The sequence below is a fragment of the Lutzomyia longipalpis genome, chromosome 2 (assembly GCF_024334085.1).
Source record: "Lutzomyia longipalpis isolate SR_M1_2022 chromosome 2, ASM2433408v1".
Classification (NCBI taxonomy): Eukaryota; Metazoa; Arthropoda; class Insecta; order Diptera; family Psychodidae; genus Lutzomyia; species Lutzomyia longipalpis.
In genome coordinates this window covers 36,703,674-36,726,533 of record NC_074708.1, presented here as the reverse complement: position 1 = coordinate 36,726,533, position 22,860 = coordinate 36,703,674, and the positions used below count along the sequence as shown (strand labels likewise).

The 22,860-nt window shown below is 33.3% G+C and overlaps 1 protein-coding gene across 6 annotated transcripts; it reads right to left on the bottom strand.

The window, feature by feature from the left end:
• Positions 1–287: 287 nt before the first annotated feature.
• LOC129790535 (kinesin-like protein Klp10A) lies at positions 288–22,841 on the bottom strand. 6 transcript variants are annotated; one of them, XM_055828088.1, is made up of 9 exons: positions 22,690–22,825; positions 22,040–22,236; positions 15,589–15,800; positions 12,060–12,215; positions 11,292–11,340; positions 5,786–6,690; positions 4,284–4,940; positions 4,034–4,208; positions 288–2,518 (listed from the first exon to the last, which is right to left on the bottom strand). In XM_055828088.1, exons 2-9 carry the CDS (start codon positions 22,086–22,088, stop codon positions 2,379–2,381), a joined length of 2,343 nt encoding a protein of 780 aa, XP_055684063.1. In that variant the 5' UTR covers positions 22,089–22,236; positions 22,690–22,825; the 3' UTR covers positions 288–2,378. The 6 variants fall into 6 exon arrangements, with proteins under 6 accessions (XP_055684063.1, XP_055684064.1, XP_055684061.1 ...); XM_055828089.1 differs by lacking the exon at positions 22,690–22,825 and adding an exon at positions 22,431–22,534; XM_055828086.1 differs by lacking the exons at positions 22,040–22,236; positions 22,690–22,825 and adding exons at positions 16,631–16,854; positions 16,916–19,037.
• Between the last annotated feature and the right edge of the window lie 19 nt (positions 22,842–22,860).

Sequence of the window (22,860 nt, the reverse complement as noted above, 5' to 3'; positions counted from 1 at the left end):
TTTCAACACAAAACTCAAGGCGCGAATTTCTCTCTACTAAATCAACTTTTTCTTCTTCTTTTTTTAAGGAATGTCATTTGATTCGGCGCCCATTTGTATTTTTTTTCAAAGGAAATTAAAAGTCTTTTTCTTTCTTTTAAGCAAATTCATCAATCAAATGCATTTTAGGCTCTCAATTCTTTTTTTTCTATTTATTATTTCTTTTCTTTTTGTAAAAGCTGTGTGAATATTTTTCTTGGCTTTTCTTCTACACAGATTATCACAAAAATTAAATTTTCTTTTCTTAAAAAAAAAGACAAAAATAAGAAGCTTAATGATGAGAGGTGGTAGTAGTAATTGTATAATCTATCTGACTAATTAAGGCATTAAAAATGAAGCTAAATCGGCAATGAGGGATTAATTTCAATTGAATTTCTGAGATATTTCTCAAGAAAATTGAAGGATTTTGATCAATTTCATTGACAAAATGAATTCTTAGACATTTTGCTTGACAAATAAATTTAACTGTCAAAAAATCTGACAGAACTACAATATCTGTCAAAAATAATTCGAATTGTCTCTCAAGTTATACTTTTTGCTCTTCTAGCAGCTGTGATTCTTCTTTTTTAGAGAAAATTATTTATTCAAGCTCATTTATTGGTTATGACTCTTGTACAGGTTTAAAAAAATAATCTAAAATTGTCCAAAAGATTGTCTTAACCTTTTCGCGTCAACGTGAAACATGAAAACATTGAAACATGCTGTGTTTTTATCTCAATTTTCACTCTATGGATGCTCTCAGAAGACATTTCTTAGGCAAAATGTCTTTTGACCTTTACTGCGCGACTTTGCCGCATTTTTAACTTGGAAAAACAATTAAGTTCATAAAAAATTGGGAAAATAGAATGTTTCACGTTTGAGTCTACATATGACCCAAAGAACGCGAAAGTATTAAACTTTATTGGCTTATTCTCAGTTGATTTCATTGGAAAATAAGTCTTTGTTGATTTTTAATTCATTTTTGAACTCTTTACAACATTATGTTTACCCCGCGTATTTATCCGAAGGACATCATGATCCATATAAGCTTGAATAAACTCCTTTTAATTTTTTTTCTTCATGACGTTTTAATGCTATTTGCGTTTGACATTTCGATAGCAAAGAGAATCTTCTCCAGGTCGATATTTTTTTTTGTTTTTTTAATTATTCGACAAGTGCTGCTGCAAGCGACAAGTTTTGAATGAGAAAAAATCAAATTGTCAATAAAAGTTCGTTTAAATTTTTTTTTAAAAAATCACAAAGAAACTAATAAAATTCAATTAAATACTCCCTCATTGCCTTTTAAATATTAAATGTAATTTCTTGTCTTAAAAATCTCATTTTTTTTATGTTGCATGAAAGTAATTAAGAAACAAAATGAAGGACAAAACAGAATGAAGAGATTCCTTATTTTTTTTTATAAATTATTTTGAATAAAATAAAGAAATGGCCTAAATAGAGAGATGAATGAAATGTTTGCATATTTTTAATAGTTTTTTTCTCTCACAATTTATTCTTCTATGTTGTAGTTATTTTATTTTCTTTAAATTAATTTATAAAATGTTTTTATGGATTTGCTTGTATAATGATTATGACAAATAAAAAAAAAACATATTTTGCGGACAAACATAAATTTGTAAAAAAAAACATATAAAAACCTAATTAAAAAATATTAATTCATTAGCAAAAGAATTTTATTTTTTTATTGGCGAGTATTTTCACTGCAATATGATAATTTTTTTTGACTTTGAGCTTTTCTTTTTCTCACCATTTTTGTTTTTCTTTTTTTCCATCTCATTTTGGGAATTAAATCCTCGTGCTCACGAGGTTTTATCTCATAAATATAATGGTTAATGTATTTTCTTTTCTTTTCTTTTTCTTTTTAAAATAAATCCTTATATATTATTAATTTAATTAAAATGTCTTTCAAAAGATTGATCTTTGATTATTAAATTTTACATTATTTTTTTTTTCATTTGCTTTTGTCTTTAAACACTGGTGTTTTTATCATCATCATAATGTGCTTCAAAATATGTCCACTCTCCTTTAAAATTTTTATCTTCTCCTCTTTACGCTCTCTCTCTCTCCTCTCGTGTTCTCTCTCTCGCTCTCTAAATCTTCTTAAATATTATAATAAAATTGAAATATATATATAGTAATCATTATTAGTCTGGAAATATATAATCAACAACTATAGCAACAGGAATTTGTGTATGTTTTTTTTGTCATTCATTTTTTTTCTTCTTTTCAACTTCACTTCAGAGAGATTAATTTATCTTTTTTTTTTTTTAGAAAAAATATATAATGTGCTGCTGCTGCTGCCCTTCTGAAGCTGTGTAGGTGTATTTAATTGGGATGCCTTAGCGCCTATTTGGGCTGACATTGTGTGAAATTAGTTCTTCCTTCATTAATTTTGCCCGAAATTCACTGACCAAGTCTTTGCACGCGAGTACAGTCTCTGCCACTTTGGCCAAAATCTCCTCGCCGCGTTTGCAGTAAGCTACAAAACGAAGAAAGAAGAAAAAACTTTCTTAATTGCAAAAAGAAATAATTTAGAAGTTTTTTACTTAAAAAAAGTTGGTTTTTGTTTGAAAGTTTCGTTTTTTTCGCGAACTTTTTTTAGCATAAGAGTTCGGCTTGAATTTTTTTTAAGCCAGGATTAAGTTTACTCAAACCAGGCTTCAATTTTAATCTTAAGTTTTTTTTTAATCGAGGTCATGCTTAGGTAGTGTTAAGTGCATTCTAGACCTAGCCTGTTTTTAACTATTAAAACTATAAAAGCTTTAGCTTAAACAATTTTAAGGTAAATTGTATAAGACCTCAAAGCTAAACCGTTTATTAATCCTGGCCTTTTTTTTAAAGTCGAATCTTAGTTCCTTTAGATTAGACTTTTATGACGCACTCAGGCTCAGTTCAGCCTGGTCTAACTTTGAAAACGTAAAAGCCTGACCTTAAAAAAAAAACTTAAGTCTATTCTACAACAAAGACGTTGCTTAAAAATCTTAGGACTGACTTTAATAACTTAACCCTTTAAGGTCCGTGATCAATCTAGCGAGCTGATTAAACTAAAAATAATTTTTGGGGGTTCCTTTGAGTTCAAATAGGTAAGATAATTTTGGCAAAAAAAATCCTAACTCCAAAATTTTCGGTTTTTATCCTTCTTGATCCTGTGAATCCTTTGGGTATTCTTTTATGATCATAAAATGATTAGGGATTGTAAAGACATAGTGTTGTACTAATTTGGACTCAATATTCATAAAATAACTATCGAGGCTACATTGTAAAAACGGCAAAGTTGGTTCGGAGCCCATACAAAGTTAGCCCGATTTTACAATGTAGCCCTCGCTATACAAAATGAAACATTTTCTAAATCAAGCCTTTGGGTCAGCGTATGATCGAATGGATCTTAAAGGGTTAAACCTAAATTAAAGAAAGCTGTAGTCTAGCTCAAAGAAGCCTATTCTGGTTTAGAAAAACTCAGATCTGACTCAAGACGATTTTCCTTTAGCTAAAAAGAATTAACCTTCCTAAATTACAGTCTTAATTTTAATTCCCAATTTTTTATTTTTCTTATATTGCTAAAAATTAAAACCGTATGACCCAGAGAAATTCATCCTAAACCCGCAGCCTAGAAACAGAGACCCAAGCTACGACTAGTCAATGCTGCTCTATTATCAAATTGATCAAACTGTTCCTGCTCAATTCATATTAGCTTTAAACTGCTCAGATTTTTTTGCCCTGGTTTTGGCTACTCAAAGTCAATTTTACTTAAGATTTGACTGCTTAAGGAACTAAAATTAGCCACTCTCAATGAAATGTTGGCATTTTTAGTCCAGAAAGAATGGTCCTAGAACTTTCTAATGTTCTAGAAAGTAAGGGGAATTGCAAAACCTTTAATTTTATACCAATTTGAGCAAAATCGGTCAAGTAGTTCAATGGCTCTTAGAACTTTTCAAATTCAAAGCGAAACCCAAATTCTCCGATTGGAACCTCTTAAGGAGTGCAAAAGACTCACCATCTTGGTCGTAATCCACCTGATTTGTCAATGCATAGAGATCCACAAGCTCCGGATAGAACTTCTCTATGCAATCAATAACCCCACGATGTTGATCATGAAGCAATTCCTCCGTATGCTGAAGATCCGAAATTGCAGCGTGCTGATTGAAGAGCTCAACGGACATGTCGTGATCCTACAAAAAAAAAATGAATCAAAAGTTCATTAAAAAAAAACTCCTCAAAGGAAGAATCCTTAAAAGGAAACTCACACTGAGAGATCGCAACTGCGCAAGATCATTATTCCCATTTGTCTGCCCATTCTTATTCTCATCCGATATGATATCCATGTCAACCCCTTGCGCTGCTGTATCTTTGACAACGAGCTCCTTCACACGATCCGCATAGCGTAGGGTATTCAGTGTATGTTCACACGAACTGAGTCCCGGTGAGATCATGGCAATCATGCATGTCTTACTCTTCTCCCCAATAAATGAATCTCGCAGCACTTGCGTCAATTTACTCACGCGGAATGGCAAATGGGCATTTTGCTTCCCCAGCGCCCGAATGCATTCCTTCAGCGCAAGGAGGGACTTATTAATCTCCGCTCCCTCCATGCGTGTTTGTCGATTTGCCGACGATGTATCCGCACCGCGTTCATTGCCCGCCAAATCAATAAAGGAAAACTTCCCGTGAACCTTTGTCGTGCCCGGCGGTCGGAGGACAATCTGGAATACCGCATGGGAGCGCGATGAATTGGAATTTGCTGCCGTTTGACCGGCTGTTCGTGCACTATTCCCATGTTGAATTAACTTCAGCACTTGATCCACCCCATCGACAACTTTCTCCGTGAGTCCAACCACTTGAACTTGTTGCTTCCCATCTTCGAGTACCCGAAGACGTTGTTTGTCAGCCAATAGATCGAAAACCTTTAATAAAAAATATTTCTTTTAATTTTCTCTTGTTGAAAAGATTTTTTGTTTGCTTTAGACGAGTTTTTTTTTATTGGGAATGTGTCTTGGATATGAATTATTTTATGACTAATTAATTTAAGTTGGGGAATTTTAATTAAAAATGTTTTCATTGTAAAAAAAAGTTATTAAAAATTAAGAAATAAACAACAGAATAAAAACAAAAAAAGAAAACAGAAAGAACTGAAAAGTTCGACTTTTAATTAAGGAAAAAAGTCGTCGATTAATAAGAAAAAATCCGACATCATAAAAAGGATATTTTGACTCTTCCTACAAAATAATTTTCTTCATTTACCTGTTTTAACGATTGAAAATAATGAATGATTTGATATGATTGTTCGACATTTATCCAAGACACTTTTATATTTTCGACTATTTTTGTTTTTAATAATAGTTGAAGAAAGGTTTTTTTTCTCTCTCCTTCTTATATCTATTTTAAACATTTTTAAATTCTGGATAATGAATAAGATTGAGTTTTAAAAATTATTTAAAATAAAACACAAAATTTAAAAAAAAATATATCCAAGACACAAAGTTCGACAAGTTCTTTAACATTAAATTAGCATTAAACATTAACTTTTATTCTAAATTATAAAAGTAAACTTTTTTAAAAAAATCTCTAACATTTTCCTACGTTAAAACATAAAAACTCCCTCAAAATAACACCCTGTTAATAAATAATAATAAAAAGTTCGACATATAGCGGAGACACCCTCCAAACAAAAAAAATCATTAAAAAAAAAAGAAAACTAATTTAGTAAATAAAATAAAGAAAGAAAGAAAAATAAATAAATGAAATTTACCTTTCCACTGTAGATTTCAAAGAAACTCGCCGACACAACTAATCGCAAATGACTATAGCGTGGACTCTTGAGCAGGGTGAAGACATCCTTGGTGGCCATTGCATAGATCCCATTCTTGCAGTCTTGGACCTTGCCGGTGGCATTGAATTCCCCACCCATTGTGTGCGTTTTCCCCGATCCTGTTTGCCCATAGGCAAAGCACGTGGCCATACCACCCTCAAAGATGGTTTGCACGAGTGGCTTTGCCGTATATTTGTAAACCAATTCATTGTTGCATTTATCATCGAAGGCATAGTCAAAGCGAAATTTGTGATTCTCAAGGAATTTCGTGAGATCCACCTTTGTTTTGGGTTCATGGACAATCATTTGATCCTTCACAGGCACAGTAATCACATCCAATTCCTTCTTGGCAATTTCCTTCCGATTTAGCGGCCTCTTGCGCACACATACGGTAATTTGGTGATCCTCAATGGCCTGACCATCGTGGATGGGATTGAAATTCAGCGTACTTTGGAATTCCCTTATCATTGCCGCTGATTCCCAATGCGGATTCCCCGGATCCATATTCATCAGGGCCGTCTTCTCCTCCTTCAGCTCTGCCTGCCGTGCACGTCGCTTTTCACGATTCTCCTTTAGTTTCTCCACTTCCTTCACCACGTACGACAACCTCTGTGGTTGCGCCGTTGATGTCGATGACACTGGAACGGGGACAGCTGTTGACACCGTGGACATCCTCGTTGTCTGCCCTCCACCGGTCCCACCTGCTGCTGCTGCTCCTCGGGCAGTTCTTGTTGCTTGCTGCTGCTGCTGCTGCGGCGGTTGATTCTCCGTTTGTTCCGCGTGATCGTTTTGCTGGGCGTGATGAGCTGTTGCTGATGATGATCTTGTTTGTCTCCTATTTCGCTCTGAATTTTAAGACAGGCAAAAGACAAATTTTATTTGCCTAATTCTTTAAATTCATCCCTCCGCTCAATTTCTTTTTGTTTTCCTTCTAAAGGAACCCCCTTCGCGCGCGGGGAAAAGAGGTGCTGAATGTGCGACGAGAACAGTGTTAAAATGATTGATTGCTTCATGGAAAATTCACCCTCAAACACCGCCCTATTTGAGCATAAATACGTATAACTCAATAAAATTCCCAAAAGCAAAAAAGTTTGATTTCTATCGTACACACACACCGCACTTGGATCAACATTTCCTTTTCATTAATCCCTAAATTAATAGCAGAGAGAGAGACAAAGTATCAATAAAAAATTTAATGCTCTATATCGATCAAATTTAATTGCGACGTATTAAATTAGGGGTTGGGGTGGTTTTAATTGGAAGATTTCATTTATAAAATGAATAGATTGATCGAAATGTATCTGAGACACACTCCAAAATTAAGAAAATTCATCTAATTTCATAAATAAAATTTAAAAAAAACTAAGAAAGATTCAGTTAAGGTAGTTTTTAAATTATTCCACCGAGAAAATTACTCGCCAGTTAATTATTTTCTTTTAAAACTTACAATACCCGTGGAAAGTTTCCGGGCAAGTTTCACAAAAAATTACATTACAAGAGAACAAGTTGATGGATTTGGATGATTTTGTTGTTAAAAGTTAGAGAGCCTGATTAGCTATTATTTAAATCCGAGTTTGTTCAAATCGGTCAACCACAGTCTGAGATATCTTTAAAAATGTATTTTTTTAAACTATGGTTTACTAGAATGACTGCCACGATCAAACCGCTTGACCGATTTTCAAAAATTTATCAGCTTTCAAAAGAGAATTAAATTCCCTTTCTATCAATACACTATTTGTCAAAATCGGTACACTAGCGGCCGAGATGCAAGAGGTCAAAAAAGATCGTGAAAAAAAACGCTTTTACCTAGCTTTGCCAAAACGGCTGCTAAAAAACAACAGGTTGACTGATTTTCAAAAATTTACCAGTTTTGAAAAGGTGAGAAATGTACCTTTCTAAAACTGTTAAATTTTTGAAAATCGGTTGACTACAGCCCTAGATATAAACTTTTGAAATTTGCCTTCAAAAATATCCCATTTTAGCCTTTCCCGTAAACTCTTCGTGGATAGTGTAAATTCTAGACTAGATTATGAAATGTGTCCATGGTAAAAGGGTTAGTTTTCTCGAGAAAAAAAAATACTTCAATAAATAATGAATATGAAAATTCCTAGACTTTTTTCCACGAGATTTCTTGCACAAAAAATTCAGATTATTTTCTGAAACTTAAAAAACTCAATTTAATGACAAGTTGATAATTTATCGAAGACACAAACCAGAATTTTGGTTAATATCATAAATTCCCAGCAAAAAGAATTATTTTCTTTACAAAATCATCCAGAAAGCTTATTATTTCACTAAAACTATTGCCTCCTCTAATTTTATCTTCTAAACTTTCTCTGCTATTGTGGAAAGCTTTCAAAAACCACCCCAGACACCCACTCTGTCGTTTTAAATGTAATTCCTCTGTATTGTATATTGTTTATGATCCACCAAAAGTTTGTGACTCTCATACATTGTAAAATTGTGTTGAAAATTTATTCACATCAAGGCATGTTAGTGTTGAAAATTTTAGACACAATGTGAATTTTCATCCATCTCTAAAAGTGATAAATTAAATTCCATTCTTCGCGCTGTTGTTGAATATATAATAATAAAGTTATAGAGCCCTCTTCTTGTCTCTTCATTGTTTACTGCTCTAGCCAGCTAGCTTAGCTAGAGGAAAGCTAAAACTGTATAACAGAGCAAAACCCACCCCATTTGCCCTTTAAATACTTTTTTTCTGTGCAAACATCCAACACAAAAGGGGTCGCGTCTAGCCATTCAATCACTCCTTTTTCTTTCTTCTCCTTTCCTTTAAATTCACCCACTTTTCTTTCTTATCCAAGTTCATGCATAATTAATTTATCCTCAATTGTCTCACCTTTTTCCCCGTCGTGGTAGTGACAGAATGGGAATAAAAGTGAAAATCTCATAAATTCCACTATATACTTTAAAATTTCCCAAGTCTACCACATAAAAACGGAGCAATGAGCAAGGAGGGAGGAAGAACTCAAAGACACCGTAAAGAAAAAACGAAAAAAGGGGAATTAAATGTTCTTGGAGGAGCACAAAATTAAGGATTCTGCCTGATTTTCACTCTCACTTCCAACTGAAAGCACTGCCAAGTCTTTTTTCCCCTTTCAACCTTGTCCAACGGACGACGATTAGGAATAAAAATATAATTTGTTTTCTTTACGAGGTGACCGTGGAAACAGAAAATTGTCCAGCAATGCGAGGAAATAGAGAGAAAAAAAACACAGAGAACACGCGGAAAGGGATAGAAAATCATGGGGGTGGGATTGAGAAAGCTCTTAGGGAGGCAGGAAAAAAATACCAACTATTAGGCAGGCTTGAATCAACTAACCCCACGATAATTGCAGCTCAATAGTCCCTCCCTTTAATGCTCTACGGAGCAAATGGAAATTATTACCATCATCGTGCGATTCATTGGACAGATTATATGACGTCAGGGAAATTTTTTTCCAACTTCATATTTATTGGAAAAAAAAACTTCTCGACTTATTGATTGATTAGGTGATGCATTGAAAAGTTCTCTATATCCTTTCACGCGCCCCCGCAAATGAATGAAAAGGAACTTTTTCCATCATCTTTTGTTATCAAGACAACAAGTTCTACCGGCTGGCTTTGAGGAAGAAAATCAATTCATACCAGAACCTATTTTTAGGTTTTCTCTATTTCTCAAGAAAAAAATAAAACCAAAGCTCCCACCCATCCACCCTATGGAGTGGAATAATTGCAGGAAAGGTTAATAACTTTCACCCCCAATGCGGTAGGTATTCAAACTTTAATTCCTCCCTCCCATTCCACCCACAAAAAAAGATTCTTTTCAAAATTCTCATGCTATTACCTTGCGCGCGTGTTTTGTGTATTCTTCTTCTTTAATTTTGTAAAGAAAAGTGTAAAGAGGGTGAAAGAAAATACCTTTTCAGCTCTTTTTCCCACCATATTGTGAGTTTTGTGTGGAAAATTTCGCACGGAAAATCAGAAAAGAGAAAGCGAGTGAAAAGCAAACAGACGGACGAACATTTAAATGTACAACAAAACGTAAAATATCGATCTTCTTCCCCGTGGCGCCCATTCAGCTCTAAACATATTGTAACGTGCAGGCAGCAGTGTCAAGAATCCTCAATTAAATTTCCTCCCCATTTCTTCTCCCCTTTTCATCATCAGTTTTCATTTGCCAATGAAACGGGTTAATCGTGAAAATTGCTTTGTTAATACTTTTTTTGTCATTTATAGTAAATTCTTCCTGATTGAGGGACAAGAAAATTTTCTTTTCATTAAAACAAAAGTAATTCTGAGAAATTAAACAATTAATAATTTTAATAATAAATAGTAAATTCAGTTAAAGAATATAAAATAAAAACCTTTTAAAGAATAAAAATTCAATGTGTGAGGAATAAAAAAGAATCCAAAGAAAAAAGAATCACAGCTAAAAGTAGGTACACACCAGTATTCGAACCAAAGACTTTTTCTCTATGAGAAACGTTCTCTACCGACTAAGCCAATATTCTTTTCATTTTTACATTAAGACCCATTAAATTATAATTAGAATTTCTGTTGAATATTATGCGCAAATTCAATGAAAAATCTCTATAAATCTATAACACTACAAAGAAACATCAAATTATCATTTTAAAAATAAAACTTCAGAAATTCTCTAATTTATATTTAAGAGATAATTCATTAATTATGTAAACTTTAAGGTGTTTTTTTTTTAATAAATTAGAAAAAAAATGTCTCTCCTGATTCCTGAATTTAAAAAACGAAAATTTCTTAACAAAAATCTTCTTTAATATTTTTTTAGTCAACTGTTAAAAAGCCTTCAGAACTCAATTCAATCTTCCCTCAAAAACAAACAAAAATTTCAGCTTTCTTTTCAGCTTATGGGGTAGATTCTGATACAAATCTTTTATTTTCTTTCCTTACAAATCGTCAAATCTTATGATTTTTGATATTCTGGGAATACATAATTTTATAAGATTTTGACATTTTATTTCTTTCTTAAAACGGATTTCTGAAAATTTCTTTACGAGGGCTTTTTAAAGTTCTTTCTGGCTGTTTTTTGAAACAACTTATTCTTTGTTTTTTCGTTTATAGAACGACAATTAAACGATTTAAAAATACCTTCTGTCAAAATCTTGCATCAAACTCTTAAATTGTTAGAAAAGAAAAGAAAAGATTTTTGTCAGAATCTACCCCTTTAGCTTAATTTTTCAAAAATGAAGAAAAATGAAAATTTCAATTAAAAAAATCATGCAAAATTTGCATTTCCTCCGATTAACCCTGCAAGGTCGTTTATATAAAATTGTTTCGCTCGACACATTCAACATTCTCCCCCACCTACCCTCACAAATAGCCCCAATGTGGCCATAATAATTAAGCACCTTAATCCCCATGTTAATTGATCATGAAAAAGACTTTTTATGATTTTTATTGTAATTACCGTGAATATTATTGCTAATTCCTAATCGAATAGCGCCCTGTGTGGCATTCTGTAAAAGAGAAAAAAAGAAAGGAGAATTTATTAGAAGAATCTCACCTGTAAGACATTCTTTTACACACACGACAAACTCCACCAGTCATGCCTTTTTCTTTACCAAAAAAAATCAGACAATTGGCCTTATTCAGCGAGTAAGAAACCTTTAAAATCTTTGAATTTTGCACTGAAATTTAAAGATTTCAAACGAATTTCAAGAGTTTCTTGATCACTGAATAAAGCCCAATATTTTTTTTAATTACAAACACCAATATTTAATAAATAAAAATAAACATATTTCGTGTTTTCTTAACTAAAAACTTTTGTGCTTGTGCTGTACATTTTTTGTTCAAATTTTCTTGTGAAAAATTGGGTTCACTTTGTGAATAAAAATCGTGTTTTCTTCATCTCTGCTGTTGTCTGTCGTACAGAGATTTTTGCAGAAATAAAAATTTTGAAAGAATAAAAAGCCAAAAATAGAAAATCTAAAAATAGAAAAAAAATTCCTTCTACACCAAAAAAGAGGAAAAATGTTTTTTCTTCCGTGTTCTGAGGGAAAATTCGTGTGCGAAAATATATTATAAAATTGCCAGAAAAAAAAATACCAAAAGAGACACCACGAAAAATAAAACAGCCAAATATCCAAAAAATAAAATTAAGAGAAGTAAAATCAAATCCATTTGAGGAAGAAGGAGACAACACAGCAAGTTCTTTTTTTGTCAAAGAAATTAATACCGATTTATTTCCGGCTACCGGAGTCCGAATTGAGAGCGTTCCGCCAGTTGGTACGGAATTACCGCTCCCCGCATGATTCTGTTGGGCAGCACAATTTTCCTCATCTTCCACCTCATTTGGGAAAACATCATCTTCAACAGATGAATGGGATGATTCCTTTTGGCCAAAAAGACACCACTTTAATTTTATTTTCTTACAAATTTTACGTCCAAAAAACATTTTCTTTTTCTTCTCTAAACCTTAAAGCTCTGAGAGCTAAATAAATTGTCTTTCTTGCACACTAAATTTTCCTTTTTTTTTCTTTTTGATTTTCTTTGGCACGACAACACACAACACTTACCTCGGGAAATGTGACAAAGAGAGTAAACATTTCCCAACACAAAACTTAACTTACATATAAAACCCCTTCCCTTTGATAAATAATAAAAGCTCAGCCCTTTAGTTAATCAATCACAAAAAAAGAGAGAATTTTATCTCATTCTCCCTTTGTCGCACAGAAATTGCCTTTTTCTCCTCATTCTCTCCATTTATGAATAACTTTTTGTAATAATTTAATATTAATTTATGTCTCTTCATTTACAAAAAAAAATGAAAAAAGAAGAAAAGGCAAAGCACACGGACGTTCAACTGAGACAGACTAAATTCTCTCTTTTAGTGCTTCACCACTTGAGGTGGGCAAGAAAAAAATGCGAAATTTAATTTATTACAACCACCCCTCAATTGATAAATCGCCGTTGTGCCCTCTTATAGCCAATTCATTGACTCCACCACACCATTTCTGTGCGGACAATAGGTGTACCGGGGTCCCTTGGCAACAGAGCATTATTATTATTATTATTAAACTACCCCCTCCCCTCTCCACCCATTCATTTCTTCCTGCAAAATTCACCAGTCGTAGACGGAAAATACTTATAAAAAAAAAACATTTTCTTCTAAACATTTTGTAACAACAACAACAACCAAAAACGTGATTATTCGTTGCCCAAAGCAACCAAGAAATGTTATTCACGGTGAGTATCCTTTTCTAAAAAGTTTCTATGTAGTTTATATTCTTTGGAAAGGGGCATTTAAATGGCAAAATTAAAAAAGAAAAAAACTCTAAAAAAATTCATTAAAAAAAAATAAACAGAGTTAGTTGAATTTTTAAATGGTATTAGAATCCAATTAAGGAGTCTGGTAGGTCAATCGGTAAACGCTCCGACTTTATGTTATTGTCAGTTCATGTATTAAAAGCAGCAGGTTCAATTCTCGGATGGGCAGAATTTTTTTCCTACCTTTTATGACTTTTTTTTTTGGAAGAAATTGGCTGAATTGGTTTCAATTTCTTTTCAAACATGTCAACTCCTGAGTTTCACTCACCCAACATTAAAAATCATTCAAAAAAACAATTCAGAGGTAATTGAATTGTAAATGTTAATGAAATCCAATTAAGGAATCAGATGGGTCAGTCGGTTAAAGCTTCGACTTTATCATTTCGAATTCGAGGTGTCGCAGGTTCAGTTCCCGGCTAGGTAGAATTTTTTTCGTCTTTCTTTTAGCACATAAAGAAGCTAAGAAGAAATTATGATTTTTTCCTTTTTCTTCAAAAAATTAAATAGGGAATTTAAAATTCTCAGATTATCAATTAAAGAAATAAATAATTCAAGACAAATTAAAGGAATATTAAAAAAAATGAAGTTTCCTTTTCTTTTTTTTATAAAAATGCTTCTTTTCTTCTTTATTAATCAGCGCAAATTCTTTAACACTGATATTGGGCCTTATTCAGCGACCAAGAAACCCTTGAAATCTTTGAATTTTGTACTGAAATTTCAAGATTTCCAGCGAATTTCAAGGGTTTCTTGGTCGCTGAATAAGGCCCATTAAAAGGACATTTTAAAGGTTTTAAATTTCTCTAAAATTCTGCTTTAGAATAGGAAGAAAAAGACCGAGAAATTCTCTTTGCCTTCCATGGAGAAAATCCCTTTTTATTTGCCATATAAATGCCCCCCATTTGGCCTCCTTTCCGTTTGTGTGGTGGAGCTTTTTGCATTAAAATTGAGAGTTGAACATACGAAATTGAAGTACTTCTTCACGTCTCAACAGCTCACACAGGTGCAATTTTCTCCATCAATTTCCATCCAGACTACCTTCCAACACTTTACTTCCCTTTCTCGCTCTCCTCATTCCCTCTCCTTCCTTTTTGCTGCTGTTTTATACAGAGCAGGACATGTGCATTTGAGTGCACTTCATCTTAATAGAAGGAAAACCCCCAAAGGAAGGTCTTACTTTTACTCAATTTAAAATTCACACAACGTCCTGCTTCTACCTAAAGTAGGTAACATTCACAACTATTTCCCTCTCACAGCTCACAGCAAATTCATATCCTTTCATTTGCTTGGCTAATCAATTTTTCAGTCCTTTCTTGGACCGAAAATTCTCTTCTTTCTTTGAGGGGGGACCCAATAAATATTACGTTCTTCATTGAATGCAGGTCTTTTGAGGATTTGTTGGTCACCAAAAAGTTTTTCAATGCAATTTTGAAAAGTTTTCTCTTGTAAACTTTTCTTGCAGATGAGGTAAAAGAAGAATAAAGTAAGTTTGAGAATTTCAACAAAATTTTACATTCTTCAAGAGAAGTCAAAATAAGAATAATTCTTTTGAGAAAAACTGATTTTATTATTAATTTTAATAAGGAAATTTCATTACGAATTTAATGAGAATTTTCTCAATGATTCTTCTTAAGATAAGAGCCATTAATAAAGCTCCTAAACAGAAGAACATTTCTCTTTATTCCTCTATTTAAATCAAAAATTATTTCCTCCCACAAACCAACAATAAAATTACAAAATAAAAACATTTCAAATTAAAATTCCGCAACTTTTAACATTTTATTACCTCTTCATCAGATTTTGTATTTGTTTTTCTCTCAATTTAATATCTCGACTTAAACAAGATCATTAAAAATAAAAGACTGCGCAAATTTCAAGGAGCTTATCGGCGGTATGCGCCTTTTGTGACGAATTATACCGACATTATTATTTAAATTGATTTTCCAATGCAGCGACATCATGCATTAGCAGCGGTTTTGGTCATAAAAGATGTTTATTCTTTTTTATAACTCTCCCCAAAAGTAATTTCAACTTTAAAGGAGAAAAAAAAAACTCATCGCAATTCACGTCTTATCAGTCTGACGTTGAGTTTTTTTTTCTCTCTCAAAGCAAATTGCTCTTTTTTTTTCTTTAACAAACATCAATCTCCTTCCTTCACCAACAAACCCCATTTGGTATTGTCTGATGAAAAATGAATCCTTTTTCGTGTTGCTGCTGACTCAATGCAAATATACATAATATAATGTTGGATAAAGTAAGTTCCTTTACATTAAACTAGGTCACGACAACGATAAAATAGAAGTTCAATAGAGGAGCGAATGGTGTGTGGAAGGTAGTCTGAATATCTTCACAATTCTTTTGCTAAAAAATTCTTCATCATTTGAAGAACAAAAAGTTTAGGAAGAAAAATAATTGAAAGAAAAAAAAAAAGAGAAACTTACTCGACTGAGATTAGCTGGTGCTAGCATTGAGGATGATTCCACACGGCACCTGGCATCAGGTTCAGGTTCCGCATTGAGAATATCAGCATTGAGGGAGAGAATTGCATCCAATTCCACCTCCTTGCCCTTTGTCTCGTTCTCTTCGCACCACTCAACAGTTACGGAGCGTGCGACTGGGTTCACCTTTGACACCATGGCTGAATGAATTCGACCTAGAAAAGGCGGGAAAATGCTTTTTTTTAAACTTAGACAAAACACAACCCATTAAATATTTATTTAAAATAGTATATAAAGTTATTTTTAAACATTTAATTACAAAATCAATCATGCGATGTTGCTACCCAATGCAAATGCGAGAAATATACACGGAGAGGGAGGGAAGGAGGGAGGGTAAAAGGCATGAATGGAAGAAAATATAGGAGGACTGCGCCAGTTTATTAAATGCAGTTTTATATTTAATTCAGAAGGATTTTTTTTAATTGTTTAATCATTGATAATAAATAATCTATGGTAAAAAAATTAATTGATTTACAACAAAAAAGTTTTTGTGACAAAACGAGATTCGAACCAAGGATCTTCTGATTGTAAAGTCACACATTAGAAGCGCTTAGCCAACTATTCGTCAACTTTAGCATTACAAAGTTTATTTTTAAATAAATTTCTTTACTTTAAACGCTCAATTCACTTTAAAAATTCATTTTAAAAAATATATTACAAAATCTAAGTCACAAAATAAACCAAAATGAATTCTTAAACATCTTAACAACTTTAACAAAAAATATTATTTAAAAAAAAATCATAAAAAATGCATTAAAATATTTAAAGAGAAAGTTCTTTCATTATTTCGCCGGCTAAATTTCCTTCAGCTCTGTCGCCTAGTGAAAACGCGCGACATCACTTATTAACTTCCTGATAAGTCTGGCGCATTGACAATCATCGTGGATGTCGTCTCGCACTCTTGAATGAAGGGTAAATAGTGATGATAGTAGCGTGATATTTTCTTATCAACATGAAAGTGTGTAGAGCTAAATTATGCAATTACAGTCTGGTGTCTCATCTTTGAAGAAAAAATATCCATCAGCAACGAATTTTCCATAATCTCGATAGATGTTGATGTCTTTTTCACCACGAAATTGCTTATTGATGGGACTCAGATCGTTGTTGACGCGCACATTGTTGGTCACTGCCTTCTTCTTCACACCCTTCTTCTCTTTCAGCCAATCAAAAGATTTTCTAACCCACGATGGCATTTTCTTTGACTTTTCTCTGTGAAAAGTTTTCTCTTTAAAATTCAATAAATCGAACCCACGATAACTTTTCTTCTTACAAAACTAAAATCTTTCAAGGAAGAAAGTTTTCTCTTTCTTTTCCCTTTTCTTTTATTTCAAAACACTCGAAAGGCACATCCAAAGAAAAAAAAACAAGTAAAATCAACGACAAAATGTGCTCACGAATCCACAGTATTGGAGGTATTGTAGCAGCATAACCCGAAGAAGCCACCAAGGCAATAGATACACAGTCAATGTGCCCTCTCTCGTTGTTTTATCAATAATGTCCCGGATTTCGCGTTTTAGACGCAACGCCAGAGACAATTTTTTTTGCTTCTTCTTCCCCTGCCTGTTTTCACATTTATTTTATTTTATTATTTTTGCAAATGGGAATTTTTGACCTCGCTTCACATTTGCACGATTAGTCGGAGAATCGTGGCAATACTCGCAACTTTTTGCCGCATCTTTTTTCACTTTCTTCTTATTTTATGCCCCCAAAAATGGGTAAGACATTGACGTAGTTAGAAGTGATAGGAACTTTGTTGAGTCTATTGTCGGTTTCTTTAAAAAAATCTGTTTTCCTTTTTGTTTTTTGGGTGACAAAACAGTTTTTTTTTATTATCTCTTTGATAACAGAAAGGATTCTTTATCTGGCTTTGTAAGGCTGTTTTGTAGAGCCTGAAGTGTCAGGAATTTCACTTTAAGGCATCTTCTCAGAAAGCTCTTTTTCTGTAGTCTGATATTAAGAACAAGCTTAATCTAAAGACTCTTCTTTTGAAGGCTTTGTCTGTCAGACTATCACTGCTCTGAGAAGACTTATAGTCTGATCTGGAAAAAGGTCTTCTAGCCTGATTTCTCCAAGAAGACTTCAAGGCTTCCTTAATAAAACACAGAAGACTTTATTTTGTAGTCTGATCAACAAAGCTTTGTTTACAAGCCTGCTTTTACGAACTGTTCCTAAAATCGTAATGATTTTGTAGAAGCTCGTAGTTCAGTAATATATTAGAAGGCTCTTTACTTTGTAGTGTGATCTAATAAGACTTTTCTATGTAATTTGATGATTGTTCTTTTAAGACTTTGTTGTAAAGTCTGATCTTACAAGACTTTGTTATAAAGTCTGATCTTACATGACCTTTTCCTTTAGTCTGTTTCTTTAAAGCTCTATATTATCCTTATCAATAGGATCACTTTTATCGAACTGGTCAAGAAATTTCCCTCAACAATCTCTTCCTAAAATATCCTAGAATATCGTCGCATTCACTTAATAAATTTTTCCTTTCTGCAAAAGTCTGTACATCTGCTCTTTCCCAACACAATTCAATCTATTGCAGAGGAAGTTCTCAATCCCACACAGACAGATATTCTTTCCCACAGTTTTTTTTTATTAAATTATAAAACTTCTCTAAATGGCAACACTTTTTGTCTGATTGTTGTTTTGGTGCATCAAACTCAAACAGCAGTGTTATTGCGCCACAGGAGTCTCTATCAATTGAGGCGTTTTACAATCAATAAACAGGAAATTAAAAACAAGTCATTTAGAAGCAACAATGCAGCTGCTAATCTTGCACAAAACTAACAACTTCACAATAATCACAAAACTTTTCGTCCATTCAGCACTTTTCACTTGTGAAAGGCTTTTTGCCTCCAAAATATCTCAACTTTGAGTTTATAAACAAATTGAATTTACGATTTATTTATTTTTAATTGAATTTTTTTAAATATAAAAAAAACAAACAAATTGCGCGATTTTGAGAGCAAAAGTTGTTTAATTTTCGTGAATATTATTTGGCGAGAGCAATGCAATGCTGCTTGAATGGGATGTTAGCACGTACTGAAGGGGCAACATCATCTGCTTATTATTTTCACATGTTTCTTCTTACATTTATTTGCTAACATTTATATAAATTTTTATATTTTATAGCTGCTAATCTCACTCGTCTGTCTGTCGTTTCTTCATCAATTTTCCATACAAAATATGAGTTGTCTCTACATTAAGAGATAATTTTTCAAATTGCGGACAGACGGATGATTCCCATAACATGTCGCGAGTCTCGTATGTCAAATAAAAAACTTCCTGATATTCAAACTATTTTTGAAGCTCGCTCTATTATACTCCTCATCTAATCAGATTTAACCCCAAAGGGGGGGTGAAAAGTAAAATCTCATATTTCTATCACTAAGGAGTTGTGTTTTTACTCTCACTCTCTCTCTCCTTTAACCCCTTAAGTAGATTCGTGAATAAAACTATCTCATTTAAAAGAAAAAAAAATTAAAAGAGTTACTAATTCGTTACGCTCTGTGGATCGTCACACACGACATTAATTTTTTGACCATTTATATTTAATTCTCTCTCTCACTCTCTGACTGAGAAGCACCCAAACAACGCTCTTTTTGTCTGATAAAACACCGCTGGTGGAATTGAAAAAAAAAAAAAACCTTTAAATCTCTCTCTTAAAATGGCATGAAGGCACATTTTTAAATAGAAGAAAATTTCCTTTTACGAATGTCAAGTTCAATTTTAAATAAACTTTCCACTTTACGGCGATTTTTCTCTCCTCTCCGCCTCTCTCATTCTGTGTCAAAGTTAATTATTTGCACACGCGACAATTACAAAGTAATTCGCAACGACCACCTGGCGATTGTGCATTGGAAAGAGGGACGGGGAGGAGTTTTTCCTATGGGAGGTAAAGAAAAGCAATGGACATGATTGATTTTCCCCAACGTGTGCTCTGCACATAATGTAAAAGAAGAATTTTCATTTTGACACCAAAGGTCATTAATCATTGAAGAGGAAATTGATGGAATTTCCATGAGAAAACTTTTAAGTTGTGTAGTTTCCTCATAAAAATGCGACGAAGGGAGGAGTAAGACGTTAGTTTTGGGGTAATGAGGACTACATGTTAAAGGGGATAAATCCATTGTTATTTCACTTCGTATACATTTGAAGGACTTTTAGAATGTTCTATTAAGTGAAAATGGGAAAAATTCTTAGACGATTCAACACAACTTTATGAGGAAAATAATGTTAAATTATGAAAAATTTCTTTATTAATTTATTTTTAGTTTTTAACATTGTTAATTCACCTGAATAAATACAGAATTAACGGAATTAACTAAAAATCTGTTTATTGTTTAACCCTTTAAGGTTTTTTGGGTCATACGCTGACCCAAACGTGAAACATTTTATTTTTTCAATTATTTATGAATGTAATTGTTTTTCCATGTTACAAATGCATCAATTTCACGCATAAGGGGTCAAAGAAGACGTTCTGAGTGAGAAAAGTCCTCTAAAAAAATTCATAGAATAAAAATCGCGATAAAAGAGCGCATGTTTCAATGTTTTTATGTTTCACGTTGGACGTTAAAGGGTTAAAGAAGAAAATCCATCACTTCAATTTAAAAAAAATGAAAAATTCTTTGTCGATTCAATTTTTTTCAATTTCAATTTTTAAAAGGATTTTTATTGTCAAAAGAAACATTTTCTTAATTATTTATTTTATTGTATAAAATGCTTTTTTTTAATTAAAATCTTTACTTTTCAAGCAAGTTTAATTTAGATTCCAGAAACCTTCAATTTTATTTTTAAACTCTTTTTTATTCAACTGATTGAATTGAAATAAAAACTATTAGGTAATGAAACATTTTTATTAATAATTAAACTCAATAATTTCCTTCAATTTTATTTTTGAAAATAATTGAAAAATAATTATTAAAAATATATTTAAAAAAATGTTTTTAATATGTATTTAAATAAAAACAATATAATTTTCATTGAAATTAATTTATTGCGCTTGAAATTAAAATAATTTCCTATAAATGATAGGGGAGGATTGGGTGAAATAGGCTAGAATAAACGTTAATTAATTACTAATTTTATCAGTTTATCATTCAGTTTTCAATGCAATTTTTAGAACAATAGTTTGTTTTGTAATGCTCAATAAAACTTTTAGAAAAAAAAATCATTAAAAAATATTTCTATCATTGTACTTTAAAAAAATAAAAATCTTTTAAATTAAAATATGGTTTTCCTCTTTAACAAAATCATATTTTTTTTTAAATATCTTAGCATCTGATGAAGGTTTGTTGTTAACTGCATTTTTTAAGAAACAATTCTGCTCATCATTTGAAAAAAATAAAAAATAAAAATATTATAAAAAATCGGTATTCTGCGTAAAATATTTTTTATCTTATAGGTAAATGATTCTTTTGACGACTTTTACGATAAAAGTTCATAAAATAAAAGTAAAACATTTTTTACGCTGAATATGGCCCCAATTCTAATTTCTCTTTTTTTATTTTTAAAATTCTCTTTAATCTGTACATAGTTTTAAGAAAGCCCTTTAATCCTTAAAATGGAACCCTTAAAACTATTCCTTAACCCTTTAAACCCGTTCAGCTTCCTCAAAAGGCGATCTACGTAAGTGAATCATCCCCAAAAACCCTTCCTAGTCTACCTTTAATGCTATTTTTAGCTGAAAAACAAATCAAATTTAAATGCCAATCAATAAGCCGTAAATGAGGAGAAATTCTAATTCGCAAAAGAAGATTTTTCCAGGCAAAAAAACAAGGTCAATCTGCCGCAAATGATTAGAGGCGCGGGTTAAAGACATTATTCTGCCAAAAAACATTTAGCAAAGCCGTTATTCCGGGCACAGTTTCCGCTTCACAGACAGACGGATCTCTATGTAGCTAAATCTTCTAATCTTTTCATGATTAATTCTTTGTTTTTCTTTTAAGGAAGAAGGGAGTTTTGAGGGGACAAAAAGGATCTTCACAGAGAGGAGATAATCAATTCCCTTTCTTGCCAGCAAGTTGGGTGCAATAAGTAAGCACTGAGTTACTGGTTAAATGGAGTTTTCTGCAAGAGTGCCTCGGAGGTCGCAGCATTGAATATTGTGGGCTATTGGAGTGAGAAAGAGGAGTGCAAAGTAGAGAATGAGCGAGAGGGGCTTTCGCAAAGTGGCTGTCATACTTCCAAAAAAGGTGCTCCGACGCCCATGCACTTCACACCAGTACCCGAGTGTGTGGCTCTTGGTGTTCGGCGGGCGCCTCGCTTTTGTGAATCATGCAAAAGGCACAACCGTAGCCCAGGAAAATGACTCTTTTTCCGGGCAAAATTGGAAGAAGTTTTTCCTTCTTTTTGTTTTGAAGGAAAATAAGTAAATAAATGTAAAGAGACTCACCATCGGTCCTCTTAATTTTGACACGCTGTCCAATCTCCAGGCAATTCATCGTGATCTCTGGGGGGTGCTTCCTACCCGCAGTCTTTGGAATTGATGACTCCGTCTTGGAAGCTGCTGCTGTCTTTCTTCGTTCCGGAATTTTTGCTTCGTTCAATCGACACGTCTTAATCACGAATTTCCAGCGCACAGGGCTTCAACTGAAATGATTTTGCACACAACATCATCACAATGCATCCCATTGCATAGCCATGGGCCACACAGAGAGTCCCCCGGTGGTACAATAAATCCCAAATGGGGGCCTCTTTTGTGGCAGCTGGAGAAAACGCCATGACAAAAATGCTTTGAATTTTCTCACAGCGCGAGCGTTTTTTGCACACACACACAAACGCACCCAATTCCCGCAGCTCCCCCAACAAATTGCAATTGATCTGGTCAATTGTCTGCCAATTACTCACGGCTGGCACGCACAGTTATTGGGGCGCCCGGAGGTCCCGGGAAGCCTTGAAAAAGGAAACATCCGGAACTTCTTTTCTCTCACTCCCCACACACAAACTGTGTTGGCCCATTCAATGCGGTTGACGGGGAATTGACTTTTTTTCACCCTACGCGCACCTCACGGGGGAGTTTTCCATGCAATTGTGCTTCCTTACCTGCTAATGGTGACACCGGGGGCACTTCTGGGGGCACACTTGTGGAAGAATTTCACATAAATTCGAATGAAAAAACTCAATTCTGGAAACAAACGCGACCGCCAATCACTCCGATTCTCAGCTGTACTACGAGCGGTACGCGACAAAAATGCAATTAATTTGGCATTTTGA